General features: G+C 36.3%; 1 protein-coding gene across 1 annotated transcript in view; it reads right to left on the bottom strand.

The window, feature by feature from the left end:
• Positions 1–4478: 4478 nt before the first annotated feature.
• Positions 4479–19064, bottom strand: part of THBS2 (thrombospondin 2) — a 32896-nt gene continuing 18310 nt past the window's right edge. The window contains exons 14-21 of the mRNA XM_086875210.1: positions 17179–17338; positions 15623–15741; positions 14959–15193; positions 11878–12105; positions 11166–11437; positions 10096–10193; positions 7696–7835; positions 4479–7019 (exon numbers count right to left, since the gene is read on the bottom strand). Of these exons, the coding sequence (XP_086731336.1) occupies positions 7012–7019; positions 7696–7835; positions 10096–10193; positions 11166–11437; positions 11878–12105; positions 14959–15193; positions 15623–15741; positions 17179–17338 (1260 nt within the window). The 3' untranslated portion in view covers positions 4479–7011. The remainder of the gene's footprint in view (positions 7020–7695; positions 7836–10095; positions 10194–11165; positions 11438–11877; positions 12106–14958; positions 15194–15622; positions 15742–17178; positions 17339–19064) is intronic.

Genomic DNA, 19064 nt, shown 5'->3' with positions numbered 1-19064 from the left:
TTGTTAAATTAGGCATTAGCTCCAAAACCTTTTTCTGTACTCAGAACTGCAGATATTTTTGAAAGTCTGGACCTTACAGTGTATTGGTCTCAGCCTGCCAAATCTAACAAGTTAGCAGGAAAGAGTTCTTTTGATCTATGAATCCAGCACAGTGCCCCATGGTTGAATGAGTAACTAGAAGATGAGCAAGGAAATATGGAAACATTCAGTTAAGACTGCCTAATTTCTCTCAAAGGGAGGTTAATTGATTTTTAGAGGAAATTCTGAACAGGAAAAAGCAGGAGCTGATTTTTTCATACTGTTGTCATATGACTTGTGCCTTCTTGTTTTAAAATGGATGGTTTTGTGATAAAGTCATTGCCCTAGTGTTCAGAATCTCTCTGCTTCATTTCTGTTCAGCTGCAGCTTCCCTTTCCCTTATGTTTAGGAGCAGGAGGATGTTATCTTCTCACACCACAGGGATGGCTGCTGCTAGGCATGAAGAAGAATAGGTTTCTTGATTGTCCAGTGATGACAATACAGCTTCTATGCAGAGTTGGGAAATCTTCCTATATATAACCATGAATGGCTTCATTTCTTTCCATTTAATGAATAAAACTGATTTAAGGTGTATTTCAAGTTTGAACACCAGTCTTTGGTGGAGACATCAAATAAGCTGACCTAAAAAAAAAAATTATCATTGTTGACCATTTTAATATTGTTAAATAAAAAAAGAAAATTATAAAGTCTTCAACCAAAAGCAATGAATTAAATCCTATGGAGGGATTTGGAACTGTAGAAAAAAATAATCATCTCAGTGTCCTCTGTGTAAAATTGAGTTTGCTTCCTTCTCAAATAAGTGGGAGCTTTGCATTGATATATTAATAACAATTTCAAAAGAAAAGTGACTCTTTATTTCTGTCTTTTACTTAAAAGGAAGAATTTACAAGAATAAACCAAAAAATAATGTGGTCTATTCCCATTTTACTGCCTGTGTATGCTCCATTTCCCTGAAAATTGTGCGAATCTAAACCTGAGCATTTAACAGTGTTCTGGTTTTATTTCCTCTCATTTATGAGCAGTGGAACTTTTTAAATGGAGAACTGTTGTTCTCTAGAACAGTGATTGACAATATCTTTGGAACTTATTCTCACTTAAGAAAGCAATTGATCATCAGGTTGTCAGTAGTTTCAGCTCAAAACACTGTCCCTATTTCTTCAGCATCCAGGGTGAGCTACTGCACATAGTTAAACCCACTGGATTACATCCACATCCAAATGGGTGGTCCTTTGCTTCTGGCTGCCTGCAAAAACCTAGACACTGCACTGAACTGAATCTTCAAAAACCAGGATAGATTAATTTGCTTGGGCTCCAGCTCTAAAATACTGTAAGCTCAAAAGTACTCCAGTCTCACCAGCAAGGAGTGGCTTAAAAATTAAAAAGTCTTTTGGTTGTTGCTACTTGCAAGAAGGCAGAAACAGCAACTCCAGGAAGTAAACTGGATTGAATGATCAGTAAAAGACTGCCTTGCATAAAACTGAAATCATTAGGTTTCTTTTTCTTCATATATATGAAAAAAAAAACTTTGATCAAAAATTATTTCAGCTATTCATATTTATCTATTTCAGCTGCTAACAGTGCAGAGCAGTGATAGTAGCTATCTTCTCCTTTGTTTTCTTTTCCATCAACATTATTTTAAAGTGAAAAAAATCAGCTCATAATGGCAGTGTCAAGACTACCTGCCAGCAGTTATGGAATGACTATGTAATCTCCATGACTAAAATAATTTTCTAAGTTACAAGTTATTACAGTTGTTGCTAAGATTTGAAGTGTGATTTTCAATGCAACCCTCCAGCTTCCAGACTGGTACATTAAGAAGTATTGAAAAGAAATTCACTTCCTTCTAAAGGAGAAACACCAAACACTTCTAGCTCTAAATATATCAAGAAGAACAGGTAATGATCAGTGACTACTGATCAGTGATAATTAACAAGAGAAAACGTAAAAATCTGTCCAACTCATTTGCCTGATTCCAACTGTGGCCATAGCAGCTGGCAAGGGAAGGCATTAAAACAAGCCAAACACAGAATGATTCTTAACCTTTGCAAAATATGTAGATTTTTTTTTTTTATCTCTGTGTGTGCATGTGCATATATGACATATCTGCAAAAGAGCTAAAATGATAGATTTGGAGAAGGTCATAAACATGAGGAGCATCTACACAACAAAACGTAACATAAAACAAAATATCAACAACACAACATCTATGTTTTTCAGCAAGCAGAGGAAATTCTTGTACCTTGATATACCACATTAGGCCATTACAGACACATGCACACAACCTCTAAAAGCAAAGTAAGATATAGTTTTTCTAACACACAGTTTTATGATGAAATATATACTATTCATTCCTTTCCAAAGTCTGGGAGAAATCAAGCCTGTCAATGAAATTAAACAGCAACAGACCTGAAATTAGTAAAAGGAAATTTATACTGCATAAAGTGTATAATCAATCTCCAGAGTTCTCAATAGAAGGAAAATTTGGATTAAAAATCGGGGATATTTATATGAATAACAATAATATTTACAGTTATGTTAGTGCAAAATAAACCACACAGGCACAAAGGCAGACCCACCCATTAAACGCCTGGGCTAAGAATGATGTCTCCTTTTTAGGAGTGTTAATGTATGGTTTTTAATGATAAATACTTGACACCTTCCACCAGTGAATTTGACACTGGCAGCTTTCAAGTGCAGGATAATAGATTAGAAGAACCTTTGGTATAATCAGCATCAGGTTTCTTTTCCTTCAATGTCCCCCTTCCCGATCTACAAGGGTGGTCTTCTCCACAATGGAAACAATGCCGTGCCAAGTTATTACATAGTTTAATTTTTTTTTTTTTTTTTATTTTCAAATGGCTTTAGAGAGCAGATGTTCCCATGCAAGCATTAGAGCTCTTTCTCTGTGGATGTCTGCAGCACAAACAGAACACTGAATCTCATCCAGCTATCACTCAAGTCCACGGCAAAACTCCCACTGAGCTGACCAAGGTGAGGGTTTGGCCCAGTGACTGTGATAGTCTGTTCAGCTCCTGCCCCATCCTGTAGCTAGCGAGGAGTGCACAAGTGTTAGTGTTCATGATATTATTATTTGGGCTGTCTGATGTGCAAAACCACAGGTATAATCCTTGGGTGGAATTATTTCCTTTCTTTCTGGAAGAAACCATGGCAAATCTGCTTCTCTTATAATGGACAAATTCCTTAAATACTGTGAGTTCAGCTTAACTTTTCAGAATGCAGTGGTTTATCCAGAGTTTACCCAAAACCCTCACATCTTAGAATTGGTCAAAAATTCTCATCAGAACTTAATTTTAGGAGGGTTTTGGGATTTCCAGATTTCCTTGTTTTATGGCTCACCCAAAACCAGTTAGATACATACAATGTATAACAAGTATTTTAAAGGTGAGGAAATTTATCACTGAATTTTAGTAGGTGGGAACCTGGTGCCCAGGGAAGTGAAAAAAATTCTGCCTGCTATTACTTGTGTTAGTGGCAGAATCCTCACCTGCTCTACTCAGCTTTTCCCTTGTGAGAAAAAATAGCCTCTCCACAGAAATTTCAGACTTTCTTCCATACCCATCTCTTTTTGGGAACCAGATATGCAGGTTCTGTAAAATTTTTAGATATGTATTTTTATCAGATTATGCAAATACTTCTGATATCTTCAAAAGGCTTAAAAAAGGTAGTTAGAACAATTGACACAGATCAGAGGATTCCACTGCTTTAGGTGAACCTGCTCATTCACAGCAATTTTGCTTTTTGATCCTTCCCTCCTGTTTTTCTGAGACCCTGAAATGGTGCTGAAGTGATGCTGTTATGTTTTTACACATTTCCAGTCATTTTATTTCCCTGTCTTGCATTTTGTGGGGGGTTGTTTGGTGCCACAAAGAGATTTTTCCCCATACAATCATAAATAATTGCTTATGTTCAAAACTCTCATGAAGATCCATACCAGAGTTTTTTTAAACTCTTGAGAAAGTGGGTAACAAATCCTTGATCACTCTATTAGCTGAATAATGTCAATCATTGATGTCCTTGCAACTGTCAACAAGACTGAACATTTGTATTGTTTTAAAGGACTCATCAAGAAATGTACTGAAGACTACGTGGCTTTCTTGGGTAATGTTTCAAGTACTCTCACAGTAATCAAAAGCCAAGGAAACCAAACAGCTGGGATGAAAAGTTAGAACTTGTGTTCACACCTCAAAACTGGCATTTTGACATGCTGGACATTCTTATTTTTCCCAATCCAATTCAAATTCCCTGCCCTGTGAGTAATTTATACTCACAGGAAGAGATGCCTCATTCTAAGAATTATTTTCTTGTATTTTGTTCTCTTTGGTTTGTGATGATTCACTGGTTCCTGAAATTCTCCAGCAGCAAGGCAATCCCCACTCACACCAACGAATCCCAATGACTCAGATGGGACTCAGAGAAGCAGCAGTTGCAAAATAAGATATATTTGTTCAAACACATGGGCCAAGACACAATACAGAGAAGCAGGACCAATATTTCTCATTCACAATACTATAAATAAAATTTGTGATTGTTTGCCAGATAAAGACTTCATGGGGAATGATGTCTTGTCAGAGATACTAGGAAACCTGCTGTTTACAACCTTAGAAGACACTAAGTAATTTTTTTAGCAAAGCAACAGATTTCCTGGTTTGCTTGAAATGAACTGGTCTACAGGAAGGCAAGAGGCTTAACTAAGGACTTAGCAAAATTGAATATTTTCTTTAAAGAAAAACTGTAACTACAAAAAAGGTAAAGAGATTTTGGATTATAAAACCTTTTTACATTTTATTTCCTATTATTAATTTCTTAAAATATATATATAAAAATGAGGATCTGACTAAATGAATCAGGACATCAATTGATAAATGTCTGTCCTTGTAAACAAATAAATAATTATTTACAATCTTTGGCAAAACAAAATGAAATTTCATCAATCTCACTCTCTCACACACACTTGCAAGGAAAAAAGAAAAAGAAACTTAAAAAAACCCATCATAAATAATTTACATAGAATAGGAAAATTATGATACAGTCCAAATATTAACATCTTCATCCCTAAACCGATGTCTCTCTCTGACAAAACAAAAAACCCTACACAGCCATTACTCATTACATTTAATGAAGTCATCCTCCCTTCTCCTTGGAACTTGGGGATGCCATCTGAAACACCAAAAGAAACTGAAATATTTAAAAACCTCATTAAGAGGATTTGTGAAGACAAAAAAAAAATAAATCCAAAACAAAAGAAAAAACAGCAACAAAACAGACAGAAATAATTTTTAAAAAAAAATTGGTAGCATGAATACTATAAAATGTGCAATAAAGCCAGCAACTGTTGATTCCTTTCTAATGAATATAGCCACAAAATCTATTTCAAGGGAGAAAAAGTTGATTCAATATTTAGCTCATTGTGCCCTAGAAGAAGGCAGAGGTACTGTATTCTTCCATCAGGTATCCCATCTATGAATAAAATTACATCAGCCTGTGTTCTTTTTGTGAACAAAGCTCATACATCTTAAACAAAACAAGAATGTTAAACATGACTATACTATTGTTTATCTGAGTAACTGTTGTATCTGTTTAGAATAAACACTGGTATCCCTTCAGCATTATTTAAACAGTTCTATATACAGCAGACATAGGTAAAAACACAAAAATATTAAAATTAGGGTAACTGGGTATATATTAAGGTTCCATTTGTAAATTACTTATTACTATTCATTTAACTTTAAAGTATACATGACTATAACCCATGGAACCATACTTAAGTGCAGGCCATGCTTTGACAATATCTACATATTGTGATATGCTTTCAAAAGTAGCTTTAAAATATCATTATTTCTAAATGTATTATTGATGGATTATATGCTTTAAAATCAATTATCAGAGAAGGTAGCTTGGTGTGATAATCATAATAAATACTAACAAAATATTTATAAATGGAACCTTAAATTCATATGTTACCAAATTAAGTAATGGTGGCTTTGCCACCTTTTCAAAAACCCACATCAGGATTCAGGATGTCAAAGTGCTTTTTGCAGCAGAGGTGGAAAAGTGGTTCAGGTTCATTTGGCTCCACATGGATATGGTATATTCTTTATTACAAGACAATGCAGAATATGATGAAAACAGGGCAAACAGGCAACTGGAAATAATTTTTTGAAAGTCAGACAATAGTGACAGCTTCAGATGTTTAAATGAATCACTCTTCTCTTTCACATGAGAGTTTCTAGTTCAATTCTGTTTGGCCTAATGAAAGCTCCTACTAAAGAATGCTTTAGGTTGAAAATTTGACAGTTCTACCAATAATAATTTTAAAAGTATTCCTAAGATTGTCCTAATCAACTAAGCACCTCTTTGAATCAAGACACGCTAATAATTGATCTTTAATATCCAAAGTAATTTTCACTATTGGTGTGGCCTCTATTACTTTGCTAAAATTAGCCCCAAAAGCTCTGTGTTACTGAAGTCCAGTCTTGATCAGAACAAGGAAGTGTCAACCATAACACCCAAAAAATTAAGACACATTTTTCCTCACTTAAACGTAACAACTGATAATCATCATCCCCCCCTCTTTTTCTCCATATATATAAATACATTAAGTAATTACATTTTTTATATGTAAACGTCATTCTTTAAAAAAGACAAGTAAACAAACAAACAAGTTTTGCTAAGTTTGCACTCTACAAAAGTGTTCTAATGCATCAATCTGCTTTTGCTTCAGTGGTGGGTCCGACGTTCACGTTTAGGTTTCGTTAGTCCTGGCTGTGAGAAGGCACTTGGGTGGAAGGGTGGCTGATGCACTCCTGGCGGCTGGAAGCATCCTGGAGAGTGGAGCATGAGGAGAGAGGGCAGGAGGTACACAAAAATAGAAACTGGGAGTACCAGGTTGTACTGAGGTGTCTGGGTTGCATAGCATCTACAGTACTTTGCTGGTAATGTAGCAACCATTGCTCAAGCATCTGAAAGAAATGGGAAAATATATATTAATTGTGGCTGGGGTTCTTTTGGTTAGGAAGTCAATCACACAAGAACTCCACCATGATACACTAAAGAGATGAAGCACAATGCTTTCTGTTCTTCATTTTCCTGCAAATGTGAGGACATTTATATAAAAAACACATGTGCCTACATCTGGAAAGAGACAAGCATGTGTATGTGCAGCTATGTATCTAAATGTATATACAAAATCATATACAAGAAAACCTGGAAAAGCATTTTCTGTATTTCCAAACATTTCAGACAAGGCATTACAGACAGGCATGCTCATTAAAGGTATCTGCTCTCTTTTGCATGCCTCTTGAAAGAGGGGTGATCCAGAAGTATCTGTGCCTGCAGGACATACTGAAATAGCCTACAGAGGACAGGATATACAGAGAGAATTCTAAGCAAGTCTCACTTAGATATTTCTACCGCATTTTTTCCAGGTGGATAGTATTAAACATCTGGGGTTTATTATTCAAACTGAGATTACTCTAGGGACAAGGGGCACTCATGGCATTTCGCCGAAGGTTTATGCCATGCTATGATATTACAGATGGCTTTTCATTTAGAGGATACTATTCATTTAGATAATTTGTGCTTGTTCCACAAGCTATGAAAGGCTTAAGTATCTTCCAGACGTTTTTTGTAACTAACCTCTGCATTCATATTTGAGGTCAGAGAAATAGACCATCTCTTGAGAGAAGACAAAAAGACCTAATCGTCCCCCAGCAAAAGTTGTATCATAGATTGGTCCAGAATCCACCATGACTTGTTTCCCTTCATAAACCAGAACCCTGTAAAGAAGAACATAAATTAAACAAGGATGATAACAGAGTGTCCAGTGTAAGAGCTGGTAACTATCTCTAAAAACTAAAACAGAATTAATTTTAACAAGGCACCAGAAAACCCAACCTCATTGTAGGGATCTCATCTCTATCTCACACCCACCTGGCTGGCAGTCATAACACATTAATCAGAAGCAGTGGAGCTGCTCCTTAAGTGATTTTATGCACACCATCTGCAAAAGATTTCCCAGTTCTTTATTTAGAACAGTCATGTCTCCTGGAATGAACTATGTCATGCTCTAGCATTCACTGATAAGCCCCTGTCCCAGTGAACTCAGGGGTTAGCACACGACCTTGTCACATCACTGAACAAAGCTGTCTGCAGCTGTGTGAACAGCTGATTTATTTATCTTTAGGTGCAAGGGCCAACATCAGAAATTGGAAGAACCATCACTTTAGAATCAAACAAAACATTAATTGGAGACATGTTCAATCTCAATTTCAGACATTTTAAGAGCTTAATGAAATCTGGAAGGATTTAGACACAAACAGCTAGACTAATAATAAATTGGAAAAAGAACTTGGTGGGTATTTTTTTGGTTTTTGGAGGGGTTTTTTAGTTTTTCAGGCATCCACCCTGGAGACAAAAGACCTCGAAAGACAGCACTTCATTTTCTTTCTTTATCAGAGAGACTGCATTTCCACAAACTTGGATCCTCTGTTTCTCCTGGGAGACCTTGAGATAGTCTAGATTTTTAGGCTCTCAGTCTCCTGGGCCAAATGAAAAATTACTCTATAGTTTGTTAATTAGACTAGCCTTTGGAGGCAGGGATTATTGTCCTGCTTCAATTGACAATATATTAATTATACAGCAAGATGGCTTCATGAGGATGAAAACACTTGAACAGCTTCCTAGAACTCAGGGGTTAGAACTAGTTAGAACTCAGGGGCAGATTTCTGTTTAGACAGAAATGCATGCCCAGCACTTGTAATAAAGTGTTCTGTTTCCTGAAAAGTGCACAAATACAAGTATGAAACTGCTCCCTGAGATCAGAATTAATGGATGGTAAAAGGAACAGTAAAAAAGTGACAGATTTTCAGGTTCATAAAATCCTATTTACCAGAATTCTCAAAATATCAAGAGCCCAAAACATATGGGAAGAGTTTAATAGTTCATTCAACCCACCAAAAAAATCACATCTCTGATCGTGTTAATATGGAATTGATATTTCTGTACAAGTAAAATTATTTTGTGACTACATTAGTGAAAAAAATAATTGATTTTCTATCAGAACACCCCTCAAAGTATGAAGGAATTTAATCCCAAACCATAGTTTTTGCCATGGATTGATCTAATGTGATACCAGTGGCATCACATACCACTATGTAGATTCTGTAAAGGAAGTTACAGGTAACAGCAACATGAATGAAAAAAAAAAAAAAAATAAAATAAAAAAAAATTGAGCTTCCTTTTGACCTGTATCAGTCAATGCTTTGCACTGCAATACACTGAAGCATGAAGTCCTCTCTTTCAAAGAAACAGGTAACGTAGTCTGTCCTAATTTGTCTATACTTTGCTGTTCACAGACAAATGAAAATCCCTTGCGCATAAGCACAAGGAAGACCTTTGGAGGCAAGGTCTGACTCTACCCCTGAAAAATATCCTTTACACTTCTAGTAGTTAGTAGAAGATAAAACTGACATGGGCAGTTAATGCTCAGTCTTTGGAACATCAGCTAAGCAGCTGGGCTCTACAGAAAGTCATTTGCCACAGCTCCTTGTATGCATTACAGATGTGCATATGGCCACTTCTGCAGTGTCTTGTGTAAGCCACTACAGGAGACAGGATGCTGAAGTAGACAGGCCCTTGGCCTTCTTCCCTGAGGCAATGCTCATGTTTATAATTATTTTCATTCACTGAAATTCCACAGGCTGGGGAGCAATCTCATGTTCTAATCTTGCTTTGAGTTTTGCTCAGGAATTTTTGGTCTCTTTACAGAAAAGTTATTGAGAAAGAGATTTTTTTTTTTCTTTAATTTAAGGGTATTTAGCTGATGTAAATATTGAACCATCCAGACTAAATTAAACACATCTGAAAAGGAAAATAACTTGTTCTGAAGATAACAAAATGTTCCCAAATACTGGACAAACTGTCACACAAGTAACACAATTATCAGAAACAACAATGAAACTGATAACATAGCTTCTGAATCAACAGAGACAAAAGCATTGCTACTAGAAAATGCAGAGGTACAGAAATATTTCTTACTTTATTAATCCTGTTTTAGGCCTGTGAACCAAATGCCACCTGTAAGCAGTATAATCTTTCCAGCCAATGTTCTTGGGATCATGCCACAAAGTACGCACCTACAGAAGGAATACAAATGCCTTATTAGAAACATGCCATGCCCCAGTAACTCTATGTCCACCAGAGTAACTGCCAAAGCTTATTTTCTGCAGAGTATGAAACTGAAAATAGTTTAATGTTTGACTGTATCAAAAGACTTATTTTATGGGGTGAGAGTAATGGAAATTTCTGTCTTATCATCTGCAGTTTCATAACTCGAGTCACTGAAGACCATTACAGCATCGAACCCTGACTTCCCTTACGACGTCAGAGAATCAGCTGAATTCGAAGAGATCCACAAGAATGATCAAATCCAACTCCTGGCCATGCAAAGGACCATCCCCAAGAGTCACACCATGTGTCCAAGAGTAACGTCCAAATGCTTCTGGAACTCTGGGTTTGCACATCCACACAACCAGGCTGACAGAGTCGATGCTGCATGAGTGCCTCCAGTGAGACAGAGGAACTGCAGCTTGCATAAATATTACTGCCTGTAGCTGCTCCTTGAAAACTTCCACCCAGTAACAGTTCTGTCAATTCCTATCCACACGGGAAGCCCTACTAACCTAATTTCCAAAATGAATAAGTTTCTTCCATGTTTGGACCCTACTTGTAACAGCAGCAGTTTTTTTCTCTTTTTTAAATGTCTTTTATCTTTTTTTGTCACTGGTCACTGTACTCTAAACCATGTAAAACTCAAACTGGAACAGCAAAGGAGCAAGTGTCAATACAGAAAGAAGCAAATGATTTGTGCATAAATGAGACATCTCTCTCATTTTCCTTTTGATTACATCTCATCTTCCCTTTTATACATGTGATTTTCTTTGAAATACAATGCATGTGTTACTATTGGCACTACTAATAACAGAATTGAAGAAAAACTGATAAACATCCACAAAAATTGAGATTGAAAGGAAATTATTTTTGAAACATGTCCATTACTTTTAAAATATTAGTCATGCACTGTTAGCCTGAAGTTTTAAATCTCTCACCTGTCCAGGGGTGTTTCCTGTGTGCCAGAGAGCATTTCTTAAATGTTCACCAGTACCAGTTGTTGAGTTCACTACTTTGAGTGACACACCAGAATAGCCATAAGCCCTGGTGGGTTTGTCCTCCCAATAGGTCTGAGTGACCTGCTTCCACATCAGAACATAAAACCGACTGCTGGACTGGTAGCCAAACACAAAGCCAGCATAGTCATCGTCACGATCCGTGTTAACATAGAACGTCCCGCTGAAGTCAACAGAGCTGAACTCATCATAGCCTGGGAGAGGACAAAAGAGAAAAACCATTGAGTTGAATGCTGGGTCCAGTTACACACAAGAGTCCCAGCTACATCCTGAATTTTGGTAGGAGACATAAGTGCTATTTCTCAGTGTCCTCACCTGTAGAAGAGGAGGTAATTACACTTGCCTTCATGGAGACTTCTGGAGAGAAATAAGTTGCTTACAAGGGGCATTGAAGACATCAGGCACTATACTTACATTTTTTAAATTGTGTATTTTATGTATGTTCCAGTCAGTGATGAGATGAATGGACAACAAATGCAGGCAGCTTTGAGCTGTTTATACTTTGGGCATACACACTGCCTCTGTGGTTAGTCCAAAGTTTGCAGCACCAAAAAGGTGCATTACCTTTTTTCCCCTTTCCTTATCACAGAAGCACTGGTTAATTTTCTGAAGATGACTGCCATCTGATACTCACCTACAGCTATTCCAGGATCAGAGTTAGCAGTCTGCACCAGTTCCTTGCCTTGGTGGCGAATAACCCAGTTGGGATCAATCTGAGCTGTTCCCTTGGGGTCCAGAGGGACCATCTGAAACTTTCTGAAATCAGTTTCACTGATGGCATTGTTTTCAGGGCACACATCATAAATATCTGGAACATTGTCATTGTCGAAGTCATCTTTGCAAATATCACCTCTGCCATCACCTGTAAGCAATGTGAATAAGCAGAGGCAATTGTTAGCAATTTATCCAGCCCCAGGCTATACACCACTTTGGAATCAGGGTGGGAAAAGTTGGAAGTTTGCTATGTCAGTGTAATTCACTAATGCTTGCACTACATTTTCAGTTTGATTTGTTCCAGATGTGCATACACCACCACATTTTAATACGTATTGTGCACATAAATTCAAAGAATAGCATTAAAATCTTAATCATCTACACATTACTAAATCTTTATATATCATTGATCAGATTAAACTTTTTTCAGACTCTTATCTCTGTCCTAAGATTTTTTCTGCAACAATATATGTAAGATGCTTCAGACTGCAGATATGTCACCTCTATGTTAAAAGAAAGGGGGGAGAGTGTTGCAGTAAAGTATGCATACACGCTTAGCCACTCTTTCATTTGTAGGTAGAACAATTTGACTTATAAAAACATAGTGCTTCAGAAAAATGCAGGAAAAAAGAAGGCAGCACTGCGTTCAACAGGACTAGCCTCAGAGGAATGAAAAAATTTTGTTATATGTATTACAGGAAGATTTTTAAAGAACAAAAAGTACAGCTCATCTGTAGTTGTGCTTCTGCTCAACACTTTTACTACATTCAATATTTTAGAAAAACTAAAAACTATTTCCTTTCTTAGTTTACCCATAATATTAATGGAAACCAGGAGATTTGACTTGCCTCAAATAGCAAGAATTGAAAGGAGGCATCTATAGGAAAGCTCATTACCCATGACTATTATTCCAAGGCATACAATAGCAGAAAGACCTGAAAATAACGCAGAAAAGCTTGGCCAGACAAGTATAGAAACAAATTCCCAAATGACTCCAACTTTTACAACAGAAACCACTGGATATTACACTGGGTACTCATGCAGAACCAGTGCTGCCAAGTAATTTGTTTCTATCCTTACACAGCAGAGAATCTGCTTTCTTGGGTTTTGGTCTTTTTTCCCAGTGTTTATGATTGCCCTAAAAACATGGGAATTAATACAGTGGGAAATAGCATAATTGAATGCCCCAGCTCATTCAATACTGACCTACTACTAGATGTTTCACAGAAAAATGGAAAGCTACGTTATCATCACTAGCCAATACAGTATTACCCAAATATGGAGCTTTAAGTCAGAAAGCAGAATGAGTTTTAGGCAACAGCCAAAAAGAAAAGAGGAATTAGAGAAAATTGAAATATCTAGTATCTCAAGGTTCTCTGCAGCTCAGATACATGGTAAAATGGTCTCATTTTCCACGCTGGATATCTGCCATAGACAACTCCAAATCCTGACCAGCTGTGTGTTCCTCCACCTGTTTGTCTTAGTACTCAATGGAGAAAAGAGGATAAATTTCCTATTTTATTTCCTTTGCCAAATCAAAGAGATAATACACAGAAGAATTTAATTAGTCACTCAAAGTCCAGCTGATGTTCATTTGGTAGTGAGTTGCTGCTGACAACATTCATCCCCTGTCAAGGAAAGTTAGAAAGTGTTTGTTTATCCAGTCACATCCAACAGCTCTCTCCAGGGCCTCATCTTTATATGCTAAAACTCACATCTTCAAGAGCCTGGTAGCAATTTTTGGCTTTATATACCCCTTTTCCAAGAACTCTGTTGGACCTGCTGCTAATGACAGTGATGAGCTGGCTAAAATGATTAATTATATGCTTTTTCTGAATCGCTAATCCATAAATCAATGTGGTTTCCTTTACAAGAACCAGGTAAGACTTCAACTACCTCAGCTTGGGGTCACCATTATTCTGGATTTATGAAATTTAAGGGGCTATTCCAGAAATTAGCAAGTACAAAGATATTCTGGACACATATTATAGGACTGAAAAGTTATATAAACTAAGAGCTACTTCTGACTACCAACCAGAAACTTCCTACTGACAGCAGTTGTCTTACCAGGAAATCAGACAAGGCTCAGCGTTTTACCTTTCTAAAGGCACATAAAAAATATATTGTGTAGGTAGTAAATTCTGCTTTCAATTTCTACAGCACAGCCATGGAATGGCTCCAGCAAGTTGTTTAACTTGGAATGGAAATTGCTTACCTGCATTTATTGCACGGGTCATTACTCTAAACATATTTGGTGGTTTTCAAAGGATCATAAACATTGCCAAAATGAAAATTATAATTGTGAAAATTTCTATTTCATTATTTAAATAATGCCAAGTACAGAGAAAGACTGTTTGAGGTGACCAACAACATTTTAACTAAAAAAACTGAAAAAAAAGAAATTACATGTCCATTTTTTAAACTGTGACATATTATAATATCAAGACATATTTAAAGCAGTCTGTAAAGAAAATTTGAGAAAAGCTGCTCAGGAGTCAGTTTAAAAAAAAAATTAAAAATTACTATTACTTTTAGACTTAAAGAATCCTGAAGAAATAGTCTGTTTTTCAAAATAAAACAGAGCAGCAAACCATATTTTTTTCCATTTTAATTTTTAGATGGTGACTTGTTTTGAAAGTGAAACAGCTCACTTCATTATTTTAAGACAACTGTAATTCAACTCAAACATTTTCTGACACTTAATATTTCAATTAAATGTGAAAGTAAGAATATTAACAAAAAGATTCTTTTGTTTTTTTAAAAAAAATTGTTAAAGGTTTTCTTCTAAAATTAAGTAAGTCCATGTTTGAGCTCCTGTCAAAGATGTTTCCTAATGCCCTAACCCTTGACCAAACTGACCAGTTCAGTCCATCATCCATGGTGTCTCAAATCTCAAATGCAGCTCAGTTTGATGCAAAGTCTCTCTTCACCAGATGCTAATACTCCTAGACCAAGATCAGATATTAACAACTAAATGAAATTCATATGACCTTGTTCTTACCATCTGAGTCCTCCTGCCCAGGGTTGTATCTGAGGCGGCAGTTGTCCCTGTCATCTGGGACACCATCATTGTCATCATCAGGATCACAGGCATCTCCTTTACCATCCTGATCGTGGTCAGCCTGGTTAGCGTTGGGGATGTAAGGGCAGTTATCCTGGTTGTTCTGATGGCCATCTTCATCTATGTCCTCATTGTTGTCACACTGGTCGCCAACAAGGTCATTATCCACATCAGTCTACCCCAAAAAAACAATTGTACAGAGTGATTTTATTATTTTTACTCAATACAAAGATACAGCCTGGTACTTGTCTGTTCGACATCTCTCTTCAAGGGCTTCTGTAGTGACAAATACCACAATGACAACCATGATTAAAGCACAAGCGTAACTTCAAGCTAGTATGGCTACTTATTCTTCTATCAGTGGGTAAGATCTGCTCCCCAGGATATTTGCAGGGCAGGGCTTTATTTGTGGATGGATTAAAGTGATCATCACTGTACTTCTCTTTCATCTGATACAAAGGGATCTCTCAATATGAGATGTGAAAGTAAGCAGTATAGATCCACCTCTTCAGCTGTTCAGTACAGGGACTGATAGCAACTCCTGCGCTCTTTTCTGTGCCCTTGTTCTGATGTTACCATTAAGGAAACAGTTTTCATCATTTACCTGGTCTGGATTATGCATCAATGGACAATTATCACACTGATCACCAACTCCATCACCATCTGTATCACTCTGGTCTGTGTTGTAGACATAAGGGCAATTATCTCGTTCATTAAAAATGTCTAGGGGGAAAAAAAGCGACAAAATATTGAAAAAATATCCAACATAGACCGTAGGAGTCACCATTAATGAGACAAAGCTCTTAAGAGGTTCATAAGCTTTCTGATTGCTTCAACATCATTACCACAAAATGAAATAGTTAAGACTAATATTAGAAAGAAAAAATATGGTATCAATTCCATTTTTCTTGCTATGATGAAGTTTTCTATGAAGTTCTACTATGAAGTATTTTTCTATGGAATTTTACTGGAATAAGGGCTGGTTATGTCCTGAGAATTTAGTCCTTTTTCATAGAAAAATAGATATAGGGGTGGGGTGATTTTCTTTTTGAATAATATTTTCTGGATTATCTTCCCCCACTCTACAAAATGGCATAGAATGCACAGCTGTATCAGGTTCAAACTTCTGTATAGAAACAACTGTATTAATATTCAGCTGCCTCAGCATTAAGTAACTTAATTTTACCAGAAGATGTGCATCATTCATTGTATAGCATGTCAAATTTTCAAAATAAACTGTTCCTCAGGAAACTTCATTATAAAATCAACAGTCTACTTCAAAATTGTAAGATGAAAAGAAAAAAAACCACATATTGGCATATGGGATACAAGGACCCTTCCCTGTATTATATGGACCCTGTATATTTGCATAATCTTTCACCCAATAACATATGATTGGGATTTTCTCCAAATGCAGAACTGCCATGAGTACTAGTACAAACCTGAGGATCAGGAGAATGACAGAGCTTCAAAATGTTCAGAAGCTAAAGTCAGATAATCATCCAAACGTTAAAAAACATTATTGAGGAAAAAACAAAGCTAGATTTCTTCAACTTTTAGTATTTCTGTATCCTCACACATTTTAAATGTTCAAAAATCATGCCCCTGCAGCATTATTTACGTGTTTTTCCCCCATCTTAATTCTGCTCAAATTGGAGCTACACAGGAATGTACTGGTGGAGGAAATAAGCACTTTTAACAATATTTTAAGACATACCAAAGAATGTGTATTTGGATTACTCTAAGTTCTGCATATTTATACGTTCATAGAAAAGCAGATTAGTTTACTATGGATATTGTCTTAACTGTGTGAATGTTCTGATGCTCCTTTCCCTCCCTAAAAGGAAAAGTCAACAGAAGTGTCATATTAGACCCTGATTACTTTGGAACACAGATGAAGGCAAGATTTTTTAAGATTACACTGATAAAAGACTTGCTGTGATTTATTCTTTAGTAATATTAATTGTAGTCATTTAGGAACTGTATGGGCAGCTATACTACACCGGGCAGACAAACCTCAGCCTTCTGTGTCTTCTCCCACAGTTTTGAGCTTCTAGACTCAATTTTATTCCACGTATAAAAGGAAGTAGCCCATCTTACTGGACATAAAGCAAAGTGCACTTGTGGAACAGCACTTAATTCTCAAAAGTGAAATCATACCATCTCCATCAATGTCCACAGCACACGAGTCACCCTCCCCATTGTTGTCTGTGTCAATCTGAGCAGGGTTGTGCACATAGGGACAATTGTCACAGCGGTCACCAACTTCATCTTTGTCATAATCAAACTGGCGAGGGTTGAACAGAAGAGGGCAATTGTCCTAGTAAGAAAAAAAAATAGATTTCACAATATAAATCACAATTCACGAGAGCATACAATGAAATGGTAACTCCTGTTCGTCTTGGCCAGAACTCAAAAATCAAATATTAATACATTATTTTTTCAATGGACAAGCTGTACCTATACTGAAGGTCTTGGAGGTAACAGGATGGCAAGTGGACAGCCTGGCTCACTGTCTGTTTTGGACAAAACACATGAATTTTGTTCCATATCTCACAGGGAGAGCAACAGGCATTTTAAACAGGACCTGTACTCAGACATTTAAATAAAGGTGTATCACTGGTACATGTACTTAAAAAAAAAAAAATCAGAACATGTCACAAAGTCAGGTCAACTTCAGCTGCATTTTATAAATTTTGAAAAACAAAAAAAGAAACAACTAGAACTGTTACTCTGACTTTTTTGGAACAAACTAGTGTCGGTATTTTCAAGTTTATATCACACCTTTTTATTTGTTTAAATTGAAAAATCCTGTCATCTTGTTGGCTGTCTTCTACTGAATAAGATAATAAAATGTAAAAAGTTTTTTAAAATGTTAAAATGAAATACTCTCATTTACCAAAAATAGTTTTCCGAGACCTCTTAACAGAATTTTTACAATTTCCTATCACTTTAATTTTAAAATCTGCCAGAAGAATAATTCTTATACTTCACACATTCCCAAACTGCACATGGAGTTTTGCACAGGCACAAGAAAGTACTCAGTGTGAAATGCAACAAAGAAAGAAAGAAAACCAAACCAGTGGGAGTGAGGGCTACATCAGTGGAATGGAATCTAATGGGAAGTCATAAGGAAAAAAAAAAATCTTTAAACTAATTTTTCCTCTGCTAAATAGAAAAAACCCACACTTAAAAGGAAGTAATTTTTAGCACAATATTTTAAATCCCCAGAAATACATTTCATATAATCAAGGGCAACATATAGAGGCAAGTCAAAATCTTATGCTGTTCATAAAATAATTTCAAGGTACAATTTTAAAAAATGCAGATACTAAATCATATTACTTTATCAAACAATTCTTTAGGGGTTTTTTTAAGTTTTTCAAATAGAGACCAAATGAACACAGTTCTTATCCGACTTTAACCATCTGAACTCTAATCATATAGGTTCCCTCTGAAGGGAACAAGGAGAAACTGTAAAATTCTAATACCAATTCACTCACCCTAAACATGTTTTGAAAATCCAGGGTGAAGCAAATTCTCAAAGTGCCTCTTTTTGTTGAATATACAAGGCAACAGTTTTAGACTAAGTGACTATCACTTAGGCTCTGCAGGTAAATTAATTTGTCCTCTAAAGGAAAGTATAAACCAGGCTAGGTATTTTCCTGCCATCATTTTCCTTTGGTACTGGCTGTGTTTATAGTCATTTCAGAAACAAGTAACAATGAATAAAAGTAACATCACCTATATAATATTTACCAGCTTTTCAAATACAGTAGGCTTGTCATTCTCCCATTACAATACAAAATTTCCATTGAACTGTTTTCATGTACATAATTCAAGACTGATACCAAGAACATAGCTCCTGAGGTTCCCCAGGCTGTTTTGCTCTGCACAGTACTACTTTCCTTTGTCTGAGTAAAGCTCAGAGAGTAAAACTGTAGTGCAGCTTTATTCTGCACTACACAACATTCAGGGAAGGAAGTGCAGAATAACTCAGCTGAAGCTCTGAACAATGAAGTTCACATCTATTGTAATCATTTTCC

This window comes from Cyanistes caeruleus, chromosome 2 (genome assembly GCF_971803275.1).
Source record: "Cyanistes caeruleus chromosome 2, bCyaCae1.hap1.1, whole genome shotgun sequence".
NCBI lineage: Eukaryota > Metazoa > Chordata > Aves > Passeriformes > Paridae > Cyanistes > Cyanistes caeruleus.
Note: the sequence above shows the minus strand (reverse complement) of the source record. Positions and strands in the feature narration are given on the sequence as shown.